This window comes from Impatiens glandulifera, chromosome 1 (assembly GCF_907164915.1).
Source record: "Impatiens glandulifera chromosome 1, dImpGla2.1, whole genome shotgun sequence".
Classification (NCBI taxonomy): Eukaryota; Viridiplantae; Streptophyta; class Magnoliopsida; order Ericales; family Balsaminaceae; genus Impatiens; species Impatiens glandulifera.
The window spans coordinates 142,519,925-142,534,143 of NC_061862.1; the positions used below are offsets into that span (position 1 = coordinate 142,519,925).

The 14,219-nt window shown below is 30.3% G+C and overlaps 1 protein-coding gene, 1 non-coding gene and 1 pseudogene across 3 annotated transcripts; 2 read left to right on the forward strand and 1 right to left on the reverse strand.

Annotated features, from left to right (window-relative positions):
* Nucleotides 1-892: 892 nt before the first annotated feature.
* LOC124945970 lies at nucleotides 893-6,583 on the reverse strand (annotated as a pseudogene).
* Nucleotides 6,584-8,313: 1,730 nt separating this feature from the next.
* On the forward strand, nucleotides 8,314-11,861 carry LOC124943588 (probable inactive receptor kinase At4g23740). Of its 2 annotated transcripts, XM_047484081.1 has the most exons (4): nucleotides 8,314-8,453; nucleotides 8,556-8,613; nucleotides 8,845-10,119; nucleotides 10,982-11,861. In XM_047484081.1, the coding sequence occupies exons 3-4, from the start codon at nucleotides 8,925-8,927 to the stop codon at nucleotides 11,629-11,631; spliced, it is 1,845 nt and encodes a 614-aa protein (XP_047340037.1). In that variant the 5' UTR covers nucleotides 8,314-8,453; nucleotides 8,556-8,613; nucleotides 8,845-8,924; the 3' UTR covers nucleotides 11,632-11,861. The 2 variants fall into 2 exon arrangements, with proteins under 2 accessions (XP_047340037.1, XP_047340032.1); XM_047484076.1 differs by having other exon boundaries at nucleotides 8,327-8,613.
* Nucleotides 11,862-13,194: 1,333 nt separating this feature from the next.
* TRNAV-CAC lies at nucleotides 13,195-13,268 on the forward strand. The gene has a single exon. It is a non-coding gene; the product is annotated as a tRNA-Val (tRNA).
* Nucleotides 13,269-14,219: the final 951 nt, after the last annotated feature.

The window sequence follows — 14,219 nt, forward strand, 5'->3', positions numbered from 1 at the left end:
GATCCATAATCTTTATATCATGTATACCTAAGTTCAAAATACAAATGTGATCTCATCTGGATGTGGTGAGAAATTTAACAAAAACATGGATTTATTTTTGTAAAAGTTAGTTGAGGAGCTAAACTATGTGATCTTATTTCAAGATAATGTTACCAATCCTATTATTAACCAATATATAGCATCATGACTTAGCAGGGAGGCAGTGTCTTTTGCTGTAGCACACTATGGTGACAACCCAACAAAGATGTTTTCTCTTCTAAGTTTAATCATTTTGCTTTTCATGATTAAGGAAGCCTAATAATGTGTTTGGTTTAAACTTGTAGAAATCTAAACATGATCCTACCATATTATTTACTTATTTGCCATACTTTTCTGTTTGTACTTTGAGAACCTTAGTCATTAGCTCATTTTCTTAATAGCCAACCGGTTTCTGTACAAATGGTTTGAAATTCTCCAAAAAAGAACAAACTATTATGGTGATGGATTGTGGTTTATTAGTTTGAAATTGTTAATAAGGTTCCATGAATACCATTGTCATTCATTAGAAAAAAAAATTATTTTTAAGGAGAGAAAAAAACCTCGGAGAAAGAGAAAATATCTTCGGTGATAGTGTTCACTGAGGCAATAAATGTTCTCGGTAATACAGTTGTCGGTGGAAAAAAAGTATCTGCGAGAGCATTTGTAGCTCTCGATAAATTATCACCGAAATTAGTGAAAGGCTATTGGCGAAAATATTTAATAATTACCGAGAGCTTTAGTTCTGCTCTCGGTGAAATGTTAAATTATCTAAATTAAAAACCAAAACAGCAAATGGGATAATAGTATCTGCTGATGCTTCTTATTTTTTACTAGTAATAGAAATTATGACCCATCTTGTAAAAACAATAGAAACTTACATTACATGATCGTACTCCCATCTCACAGTAAGTGGAAGAGAAACAATAATAGTCTCAATCCTACCTCCTTCCTTCAGATCAAACGTCGCATCTCGACCATAAACCTTATAACAATCAAACCCCCATTCCAAATAAGCAACAACAGTAGCAATAAAGCAAAATCGTGTTTTTTAAAGAGTAAAAAAAATACTAAATTGAACTCGACACAACGACCCCTTCTTCACTACTACCATGCCTTGTGTTCATCTGTAAATGTCAAGTCTTTCCTCTTCTCTATTATAGGTATGTATGCACCCACCACATAATTCACACATTCTTCATCCAAAATTCAATACTTTGATTACAAAACATGTCAAGTTAGACTTTGATCTAACCTAAAATGATAGAAGCATTTCCTAATCATAGATATTACTAAGATCATCGAAGAATATTACACCCACCTTTCTTCCCTCCCTGCGATGCTATTTCACATACACACCATGAAACTCAGATCCAAATACATTTGTAAATCAAACTTAGATAACAGTTTTCAAGTTGGGTTTTACATTTATATAGAAATATCCGTCACACCATTTCTTGAATTAAGGATAAAAACTTGGATCAAATTTGTCACAAGCACTTTTCTCAACCTGCCAACATGAAATAACTACTACTACTTATAGTTATGTCAAACTCCAATGATGATGATGATGTTAAATGGATATTACCGAATGGAAGTGTTTCACATCCTCTTTGAATAAATATGGAGTTAAATCTGTACCACCACCATTCTTTAGGTTCTCCTGCTGCAGCATCTGCATAATATTTGATATCAACAATTAAATTCCAGATCTCGCGAATATGTTTGTTTGTTTCAATTCATATATACCTTTTGTCTCGAAATATCGGTAATTAAAATGCAATGTTGGTGCAAAGGGATTCCATAAATAAGATCTAATTTAGTAACTTGTTCATATTAACAACATTAATTTATAAGTATTACAGTTTATAAGATTGTTATAAACAACATCATATCAGATTTATTACCATCTGAAAATCTGGAAAGTTTCCTACTCTAAAATATAGATATTAACATCTCAAATCATTTAAGATCTTAACAAAACAAAACAGAGATAAGTAAATACAGAGACTGTAATATTTGCTGCAGGTTGTTTCAAATCCCTATATCTAGATTATGAAAGTTGTTAATGATCATATTCCATATTGAAATAATACTTGGTAAGACAGAGAAATTTGATGAATTGATGGATGCTCAAGCAGAACAATTCGAGAATGGTGGCTTGCTAGTGTTGATTTTATTACCATACTCAATATTCAAATCTAAATTTTATTGCTTCAGGCTCTTTCACATTTGTTTCCTTTTGTTTAAGACTGATTGTTGTTAGAGTGTTAAACTTCAAAAGATATGTTAGCTCTTCTAAGAGTGAAACATAAGTACATAAGTAAATAATACTTGATCAAGAACTATATGCAAAGGGAGTTTCTAATATCTAAATTCAGCAGCAAAATAATCAAATATAGTTTCTAATTCCTAAATCCAACAGCAACAAAATCAAATAGAGTTTCTAATCCTTAAATTCAGAAACAACAAAATCAAATTTAATCCAACAGTAGAAAAGAATTAGAAAGGGAGCCGCGGTGGAAGAGAGAAAGAAGAAAGGAAGCGTTCGCTTAGGGCAAAATAAATGAATTTCACCGAAAGTAGAAGCCAATGTCTTTCGGTAATAAAAACTATCAATGAGGGAGAAATGTTGCTCTCGGTGACTTTAATAAATATCAGCGAGGGAAGAGGGTTGCTCTTAGTGAAATAAATATTTCCGAGAACATTCAATCGCTCTCGGTGACATTTATCGGTAATCATGTATTTTCTAGGAGTGATTGTGCTTGAGGTTTTTTATGTTTGTTTTGGATTCTTGGTCTAATTTAATAGATGATGTTCAAATCATCAATAAACCCAATAACCAAAATTGTGTTGTTTTTGAAGAACCATTGTGTTAAAGAAATAGTTTGGAATTTTAAGGTTTTTGACACATGGAAATCGAAAGTTATCCACCAGGAATGTTAAAGTGCTAATGTGTCTTATCTTCTAAATCTAAGGTAAAAAAAAGGGTGAAACATGTATTTAGCTATTTTCCTTCTTCTTATAAGCTAATATACATTTTAACTTATTTGAAAACAAAACATTTCATGTGTAAAAATGAATTGGACTTTACAAATGTGTTTGATTAAAAGAATTTGATAAATTTGGTGTGAATATTGATCAATGTATTTGTAACAAAATCCCAGTTTTGGTTGAATGTATTTAAGTGGGTCCACCTTGATATACTTTTCTTTGTTACTTTTATTTAATTATTCATGAATATTGAATAGAGATGTAAATTTGGAAGTGTGAATGATTGATAAGCTTCAATGAACCTAATATGGAACTCCAAAATGAATGCCCAAAACATCTCAAATTTATGTAATGGGAAGATTAACAAATTTGTTAAATTTCTTTGAAGATTGAGTGGTTACCAGAGATAAGCAATAGAAGAAATTGATAAACATGATTATGTGAATTTTTCAATATTTATAGTGCCACAAAATTCAATATAGAGAAAAGAAAAAAAAAAGTTTTCCCTAATTTATATAAGTATTTCAAGTAAGTTCAGATAAATTTTATATCCTGAATTTTAAGATAAAATCAAATTAAAAATAAAAATTAGTTATAACAAAATAATATGTTTTAATTTTGTTTTAAGATTATTTCCAATTCACACTCAAACTCATCTCTAAAATGAGTTTTCACTCCAACCTACAACTAGATCCTAAAATGAGTTTTTTTTGGTTCTCTTTCTTTCCAAATCTAAATTTGTGTTTACACTATTTCAAAACTCAATTTTTTTAACTAAAATATATTGCTCTAATTATTAGTATAGGTGTATTTTATATAAATTTTTTTATTAGTTTGATTATTTTTTTTTATTAATATTTTATTTTGTTGGTATGATATAATTTGCGTTTATTCAATAATGTTTAATTTATTTTCTTAATAATATTTGTTTTGATTAATTTTTCATGCTCGTGTAGTGTAATTTAATCTTTCATACTCATGTAGTGTAATTTGCGTTTATTTAATGATGTTTAATTTGTCTTTTTATATGTATAAATTATTAATTTATAATTAATTTTATTATAATTTTCTCTTATTAATGAGAAAAAATATTATTTATTGCGATTGAATAAACTTCAAATCTCGGATCTGTCCATGGCGATTGTGTTTGAGCGTTTAATACTTTGTCTTTAACATATTCAAGTCTTTATTATTTGTTTATTGTTGTTTAAATATAACACAAAGTAAAAAATTTAAATCATATTTTTTTTTAATGAAATATTATCTCTGGAAAGAGATTTATAATTGAATGAAATCTAAGTTTATAAAGAAAGAAAGGAAATGGAGACTTAAATGCAGTCAAGAAATAGAGTATATATTATATGGGTAGTGTTGAATCATGGGGTTTGTAGTGGGGATTTATTGGGGGTTGATGCAAATTATTTTGCCACTAAGACTAAATTCTTTATTATATTCATAGGATATATCAAGTTATTGAAAATTTCTGCTGTCATTTTTATCGTGATTGGTTGAATATTTTACCACTAAAATATTATTATTACATTGTGTTTAAATATAATTTCTAGAGGTTAAAGTGGTGGCACAATGTTAAGTACTTCTATGACCTGACAAATCCTGGATGTAAAAAAATTGTATTGAGATCTATATAATAAGACCAGCCGCAGCAGGGGAGTATTTGAGGGGTTATTTGGGTGTCAAAAGAGGAGGGTGGGAGGCAGCAGGGGGGCAATTTTGGGTGTCAAATTTTGGGTGTCAAAATTTGACACGGGTGTCAAATTTTGTTTGGCCAATGAGATCCTGCCATGTGGCAGGCTTTTGATTTTACTTTTCTTATTTTAAAAATACATTTTAATAATGATTGATTAATAAAAAAAAAAAAAAATTATATCAATATTTTTTATTTTTCACGATCTATAAATAGAGACTTGGTTTGTGTCATTTGGACACCAAAAAATTTCAGAAATTTTCTACCATATTATCATCCTTGTTTGTATCACCTTTCTTTTAAAATCTTCAAACTCTTTCATCCTTGTTTAGAGTGTTTGTTTTCTTCTTCGTTTTAAATAATATTTGTATGTTTGATTTATCAAGTGATGAATAATATTGTTTGTGGTTAAAAAAAATAAAATTATGTATATGTTTAAATGATGTGGAAGTGAGAGAAAGTGAAAAAGTAATTTTGATACTTTGAATAACACGCTGCTGTATGACATGTTAAAAAGTGGGTGTTAAAAGAGGTGTTAAGCTGACGTGGCAGGGTGTTAAATGAAAAAATTTAACACCCTGCTGTGGGTAGTCTAAGAAGAATTATATCTCATTTATCAAAAGTCAAATATACGATTTCATCATCATTGTTATTATTGAATTGATATTGTTCAACTGCCAAATATCAAATTCTCGTTAGGTTTATATTATTCAATTGTCAACTATCAAACTGTCTTTAGGATTATCATGAAAATTGATTAGAAACTACTGATTTATCATGATCACCATCATAAATACAATTAATTTTTAAAATTATTAAAATAAAAAGTGAGGGTGATCTTATTTGTATTGGATAGAAATATACACCTAAATAGCAGTCAAAAAATTCGATCAATTGAAACGGCCGATCCGATCCGAAAAAAATCGAATTTGATGGATCGGATTCAGTTATCGATCCGATCTGATATTTTTATCGGATTTCGGGATCGGATCAGATACGAATCAAGAAAAAAAAATCTGAATACCCGAAACCGATCCGGTAAGTTTTAAAATTTTAAAATAAAATAACATATTTATAAAAGTTACAAAAACTAAGGCCTAAACAATAATTAGTCTATTTTTATTATTTATTTTTGGTAATTTTCAATAAACATTAGTCAATTAAAATAATTATCTAATTATCCAAACAAAAATATTATTAAATAATTAATTATCAAACAAAAAACTAGAAATATGAAAAAAAAAATTGGATCGGCGGGTATCCAGCTGGCCGATCCGATCTGGTGTTTTCGGATCGGATAGTGGTCGGATACGAACCACAAATTTTTTTAAAAATAAAGACGGATATCCGATTGAAAAACCGGATCGTATTGGATCAGTGGGTTTGTCTACCTAAATTTAGATTATAAAAATAGTTAAAAAGTTGACGAAAAAGTAAATTAATTATTGATAAAATTTTAAATCAAACTACTACATAAAACAATTTTAATAATTTTGTTAAGTTTTGATAGCAAATGTGCTCAACATTTGATTTATTAGTGTAGGTACTATGCAATATGAATATTCAGAGGATTATTTTTCCTATCAGTCTAACAAAAGCCTGTTGACTATTGAATTTATGTAGGTTCTGTTTGTTTATTTACGAACAGACCACATTCACTTCATTTGTTTGTAAGATTTGAAGCCACAAGCAAAATCTTCTCTTTTTTCCAGAGAAAAATCTTTGAGCGAAAATGTAAAAAATTGTTCATATATTGAAGTGATATATAAACAAACATACCCTTAACAGGCAGGTCATACAATGTAAATGTTACGAGTCCTTTAGTGTCACAATCATGTCTGCAGCCAATAAGATATAAGCCAAACACATATAACACACAAGTTTAAAAGGTAGCCACTTGAGATACAAAGACTAAACCAGGGACATAAAATGAGAATGTATTGGAAGAATAAAACACTTGAGACAATACGGATAGAATAGAAAAGTCCAAGTTTTGTGGACCGCGGAATAAATGCTAATGGAAAAATGGCGAAAAATGGTAATGAAGAGATTCAAAACTAGTCGTAACAACCGTTAATAATCAATAAAAAAATGGTTAGAATTTGAGACTTCATCACAATTAGACATCCATAAAAGGGTCTTCACCGAAATAATGTAAAAATATTTATTATTTATTTAGTGAAAATATTCAATTTAAGAGACCAAAATGTCACGGGTTTGATTTCTCACTCGAAAAGTTTTGAATGTAAACGGAGAGTCATAGTTGTGAGGTGTCATAATAGCTCTTCATAATTAATATATATATATATATATCATTTTTTTTACAAAAGTTAGGTGAACAAAATTTAAGTTTACAATATAAATTAGTTATATGTAAACATAAAATATTCTTTAAGAAAAAGTTACTACATTAGCATAAGTTATAAAATATATACATGAGGATCAATCCCATTTAAAACGCTTGAAGTTAAAAAGAATGGTTTGACTACTCCGAAATATGTTATTAAAAAAATAAAAAATAAAAATAGAAAAACATTATGAAATAGAAAAGATAATTTTATATAAAAGAGTAGGAAAAAATTATAAATATATATATATAATCTACATACAAGATTTAGAATACTAGAAACTAATAATTCAATTATTGTCAATATAAAAAATACAAACTCCCTCACAAATCATATCCGGCAATGCTTTAAATCCAATAAAAAGTGTGATTTTTATTTAGTTATATTAAATTTTATTTTCTTAAAAAAGCTAACGCAATCTCACATATCCCAAACTTTTAAAGAACACAATCTTTTGACATTGATTATATTAACTACTAATTTTACATTTTTTTTTATCAATCTCAAAATTGTATTCCTCACTCATCTTAATTTATATTTTATTATCTTACTCTACACCATTATCAAATTTGCATGATTATATTCCAATTTTGGATTTCTTATACTTTTGGTTGCTTTCTCTATCAAAGACTAGAAAAATAAAAGAATAATTGCTGTGTTAAGTCAATATTTTTCGTTTTTTAATAAAGTAGAACTAACCTAATATATCTAAATCATAACATCCCGTTTTAACTGAAAGCATTTTCAGATAGAATCGAACTTATGACTTTATGTTCTTGTTTATCGAACTCTATTTCGGATAATAAAAACAGAAAACAAACCAACCTTAAAATTATCTAAATATTATTTATGTAATTATTAATTAATCCAAATTATAGAACTATTTCTCCATAAAAAAAATGTCCACCCCATGGCAGCTATCATATATATAAGTCATAAGATCCATCCACATGCAGATGGACCCCACAAGCACTATAAATCCTAATTGTGTTTATTAGGCGTGTTTGTTTATACTTTTAAATTTCAATAACAAATAAATTTAAGTCCAATTCAAAACATTTTAGTCAAAAATAAAATTAATTTGTATCTTAATTCTATATAAATTTATTAAAATTTCCCATTTTAAAATTGAAACATAAATTCAAAAAAAAAAAATGTTCACAACGGGAATATTTAAGGTCTAATCTTCTTCCTCAGAGCAAGATAATAATACAAATTTCTTCTTCTTCTTTCTTCTTCTTCTCTGTAGAAGGAAGAATCTCTCTTTTCTGTCTGCACGTGAAGCTCACACTACCATCATTCGCGCGTTCAATCGTCAACTTCCTCGTTGCTTAGCTTTCTGGAATTAAGCATCGATCGAAAGTCATTCCTGCTCCCGCAAGCAATCATATGTAAACTTCCATACCCATCTCTCATTTATAGATATTGAATTCATATATTTATGGATATGGGTTTAATTTAAATCATCAGATTCCTGCATGTGTTTGATTCAGACATTCGAGTTTGTTGAAAATGTTTAAGCTTTAGGATTACTGGATCTGAAATGCTCAGGTTAGTCCGATTTCTTCTCTTTCCCAATACCCTGTTTGTAGACTTGAAGAAGATGAAGATCATTAAGATGTGAAAATGGTGAAACTTTGCTTTTAATTTTCATATTTACGTGTTTTTTTGGGTATCAAAACGGACGAATTAAATTCTCATAAACCCAAAATAAATGAAACGGCTACATTTGCTTTGCATCAATACCATGTCTCTTTATTCACGTATCCTTTTGTTTTGCAGATATATATATACACGGTCCTGAATCTGGTGAAAGTAAAATTCTTCTAGAGATTATTTGTGCTCATCAACTGTTTGTGAAAATGTCTCTGAAGTTTATTTTCTTCACTATTTTCTTCACAATCTTCTTTACTGGTAAATCTGAGCCTGTAGAAGATAAACAAGCTTTACTTGATTTCATCTTCAACATCTCTCACACTCGTCAAATCAATTGGGACATGAATTCATCGGTCTGCACCAATTGGATTGGAATCACCTGCAATCGCGATCAATCCAGAGTGATAACTGTTCGGTTGCCTGGATTTGGCTTACTTGGTTCAATACCCATCAATACATTGAGCCGTTTATCTGCTCTTCAGACTTTGAGTCTGAGATCAAATGGCATATCAGGTCCTATTCCATCTGATTTCTCAAAACTTTCAAACTTAACTGCTTTCTTTATTCAGTTTAATAACTTCTCTGGACCTTTGCCTGATTTCACTTCCATGAAGAACCTATCGATTATCAATTTATCAGAGAATTCTTTCAATGGTAGTATCGATCCCACAATTGGAAACTTAACTCAGCTCATATCTCTGAATCTGAGTAACAACTTTCTTTCTGGAGAGATTCCAGATCTCAACCTCCCAATCCTGCAAGTTCTAGATCTATCCCACAATAATCTATCTGGTCATGTGCCTCGTTCTCTTCAAAGATTTCCCAATTGGGTATTCTCCTCTAACAATCTCCTCTCTACAGAAATCTCTCCTAATATAACACTTACTGAACATAGACCAAAAGAATCCAGAAGGAGGATAAGTGGACCTGCACTATTAGGAATCATAATTGGCAGCACTGTCTTGACTGCTGCCATAATTGCGATCTTGATGATCATTTGTTACGCGAATAAAAGAATCGATGAAGGAACAGCTGCAAAGCCAGAAAAGAAAGAGAAGAAGCCGGTTGCCTCAGATAATCAAGATGTGAAGCTCATGTTCTTTGATGGGTTTGGACTTGCATTTGATTTGGAAGATTTGTTAAGGGCTTCGGCGGAGGTTCTTGGGAAGGGAACAGTTGGGACTACTTATAAGGCTGCTTTGGAGGATGGCTCGACTGTTGCGGTTAAGAGATTGAAAGATTGGAGCTTGAGCAGACGAGAATTTGAGCAGCAGATGGATGTTATTGGAAATATTAGACATGAGAATGTCGCGCCTCTTAGAGCTTATTACTATTCCAAGGATGAAAAGCTTATGGTTTATGATTTCTACTTTCTCGGAAGCATTGCTTCGTTGCTGCATGGTATGTCTCTTATCCTTTTGTTTGATGAATTCAAAGAAGTAATTGAAATGCAAGTTATGAATTTTATATGTTCTAATTTCATCATTCTCAATTTTGAATTGGAATTATATGATTTCTCTTTTGAATTGTAACCACAATAGGTAGCTCAAATAGAAATGAAAAGTGTTTTGTCTAAGAAATAAAAAATCTCATCTCATATTTGATTCTCCCTTAAAAACGTTTTAAGTTGGAGTGAGAATATAATTTGTATTCTGATTAGCCACGTCCTAATATAGTGGAAGACTGTTTTTACTTTGTATATAAGGGAAATTCAAGTTAGACTTTCATTTCAATTTCATACAAAATAAACATTGAATTACAATTTCATTCTTATGTTTCAAAATCCATAAAATTGTAATTCTTAAAAGATTTGTTTTCTTATTTCTTCTTTTTCTCAATTGAAATTCATTTTGCTTCCTCAACTTGCATCATAAACTCGTTTTACTTCCTCAACATGTGGTAGGCTCTTTTTGTTTCCTAAACTTCTAGAAATGGCTCAACAAACTTCTTGCTGTCATTTTCTTGTTAACTCCATTACTGTATTAATCCGAGTTTAGAAAGAAACAAAAATTTAAGCCAAGAATTGCTATTAAGGAGATACAAAAATTGTGGGTAGATGATTTAAAAATGATCCAAATTAGCAAAATAAATCTGTCTGCTGAATGTAATTTGAGCATTTTTTTTAAGTTTTGGAAACAAAACAAGCCTAAAGTTGACTTCTATACTAAAATGTATATACTTGTTTTGCATAAGAATTCAAATTCAACAAAAATAACTAGAATTGTCCATTCCAATGCCAATTCATCTCTAACTTCATTTACAGGAGCAAGAGGAGATAACAAGATGCCAATGGACTGGGAAACGCGTCTAAAAATTGCAATCGGTTCAGCAAGAGGAATCTCCCACATCCATTTACAAAACGGAGGGAAACTAGTCCACGGAAACATAAAAAGCTCAAACATATTCCTAAAATCAACTCAATCAGTTTGTATTTCCGATCTCGGTTTATCAGCATTAACAAACACAACAAAACCGGGAGGTTACAAAGCCCCCGAAATAGTAACAACAGCAAACAGACAACAACAAGCCTCTCAAGCATCCGATGTCTACAGTTTTGGTGTCTTATTGTTGGAACTTCTAACCGGAAAATCCCCCATTCAAGTTGCAGGCGGAGGTGCAGAAGTGGTGCAGTTGGTTAGATGGGTAAATTCTGTTGTTAGAGAGGAATGGACTGCTGAAGTGTTTGATATTGAACTTTTAAGGCATCATCATGTGGAAGAAGAGATGGTTGAGATGCTTCAGATTGGATTGGCTTGTGTTGCTAAGATGCCAGATCAACGGCCTAGAATGCCCGATGTTGTTAAGAGAATCGAGAGTCTCAAACGCGATGAACCTTCGTCAGAATATGGATCAACACCGAATTTGACTCCACCACCACAGATGAAAGGCAATATTGCTTCTTCTTCTTCATAGGTATATGCTTATTATTTGTTCTGCAATAGTATATTTACTTATAGTAACATTAATGGCATGTTTTGGTTATTTTGTTTTTTTTACTCATTGGTTTAGGTCTTGTGACCATTATAAGATAAGATAGATAGACATGAAATTTGTTTCTCCTAGTATCATCAAGGTTATGTCAAAGATATTAATTAACATATGTTCAATGAAATGCATTTATAGTCATTTGTCATTCTTTTTTTATTTTTATTTTCTATTGAAAACCGTTAAAGATACTCATATGTAATGACATTCTTGGCTTCCGCCAATTTTAATTTAAGTCATTCCGTTTTTGTTCAAAAAGTATAATTGAAATTAGGCTAAGCACGAATACAACGAAAGGACCAGATTAACATTTTGTAAATGCAGGCACAATTAGACTCAACCTAAGTTAGTTAAGGCCTTGGTTTGTGAGTTAGGGTTAGCCGGTTATAAGGTTTGTCCGCCTTGACATATTCAAAATTAAATCAAATAAATTGTTCGGACGAGGTTATTTCAATAACTTGGGTTGTTTGAAAAATAATAATTGATGGTAGTTTTGAGCCAATAACTTGGGTTGTTTGAAAAATAATAATTGACGGTAGTTTTGAGCCGATATAATTTTTTTTATAAAAAACCATATAAGGGTATTAATATATTATGATAAAATAAAAAATAATAATTAAAAATAAAAATAAATTTAATATTTTGGTTTAGTTAAATGAGTGAGAGAGATCGAAATAGTGAAATAATGTTGGATACTTGCTCATTCATTTAAGATTATCCACTTAAATTTTGATCCAATACATTCAAGAATTATAAATTGGATTTGCAATGGAGTGACTTTTAAATAGATCAGTAAAATTCAATCTACAATTAATTAGAATTGGGCTTCAATTAGGATAAGAAACTCCAAGCCAATCAACATATTCCAAACTCTTAATGATGTTTTTAGTTCTTTTTTGGCTCATGTGAAAAATGACCATTCATCAATAAATGTTATCTGAGTTCATGCAAAAGCTTTAACAATAGTTCTCCCATGATCGATTTTTTTTATTATATTATTTTATACTTTGTATAATTTAAATTAAATTAAAGAAATATATAATTTTGTATTATAAATTAATATTTTTTTTTATCTAATTTAATTAGTTAAATATGGTATTAATAGGGTGTGGCCTAAACTATGGTGGCCTTGTCATATTCATTTTATTCACATTCTTTGTTTATTATTATTCAATTTATTTTATCTCTTATGGCTTATTAAGCTTGGGTTTGTAATTTTTCTATAGAAATATTGTGTTTTGGATATGTTTAAATCAGAAAAATATGAATAAAATTAATATGATAATCTGTTAGAAAAGGAAAGATGTTATCTCCCACACCTTCAAAGCTCAAAGATGAAGGAAGTCATGTTGATGACAAAGGTTGCTTCTACTTTCCAATTGTACCACTTTTACATAAGGCTATGTCTACACTTATTTGCATAATCATGAATATTTATTACCTGTAAGCTTATGAGTAACTTTAATTTAATATATAAATTTTAGATCAAATGTCTGGGTGGTGTAGTTGGTTATCACGTTAGTCTCACACACTAAAGGTCCCCGGTTCGAACCCGGGCTTAGATAATTATTTTTGTTACAATTCCAGTTAAAGCATACGATTGTTTGTTCTTTAAATTGAGACGACAACAATAAAAATTAAGATCAAACATTTTTATTTACCTTGACGGTGGAATGTTTAGTTTACAATAAACTGGTATCAGAACTTCAGGTTATTCGATTGTTTGTTCTTTCAACTGAGACAACAACAATAAAAATTAAGATCGACAAATTATAGAGGAGGAGATGATGTGACAGATCAAGATGTACGATCTACTAAAACAACATAGCTTATAGGGTTACTAAAGCTGTCGGTAGAAGCAGAACCGTTGAGATGGTCATTCTAGAGAACAAAACGACAGATCAAGATACGACTTTACTAAAATAACATGGCTTATGGAGTCGCTGAATTTATTAGTAAGAAAAGAACAACAGTTGAGATAATGTAGTTGATTATCTCGTTAGTTTCACACACTAAAGGTCCCTGATTCAATCTCGGGATCAGAGAATACTTTTTTTTTGCTACAAATCCAGTTAAAACATGCTTGGAATTAGTATTCACATTTACAAAACTATCAACTTTTTTATTTACCTTAATTGTGGAATGTTTAGTTTACAACAAACTGGTATCAAAACTTTAGGTTATTCGACTGTTTGTTCTTTCAATTGAGACGACAACAGTAAGAATTAAGATCCACAAATTCTAGAGGAGAAGATGATGTGATAGATCAAGATGCGAGTTCGACTAAAACAACAGTGGTTAAGGGGTTACTAAAGTTGTCGGTAGAAACAGAACCGTTGAGATGGTCATTTTGGAGAACAAAATGATAGATCAAGATACAGGCTTTACTGAACAACATGGCTTATGGAGTCGTTGAAGTTATTGGAAATAGCAGAACAACTGTTGAGATGGTGTAGTTGGTTATCATTTTTGTTTCACCCATTAAAGGTCCCTGGTTCGAACCTAGGCTCAGACAA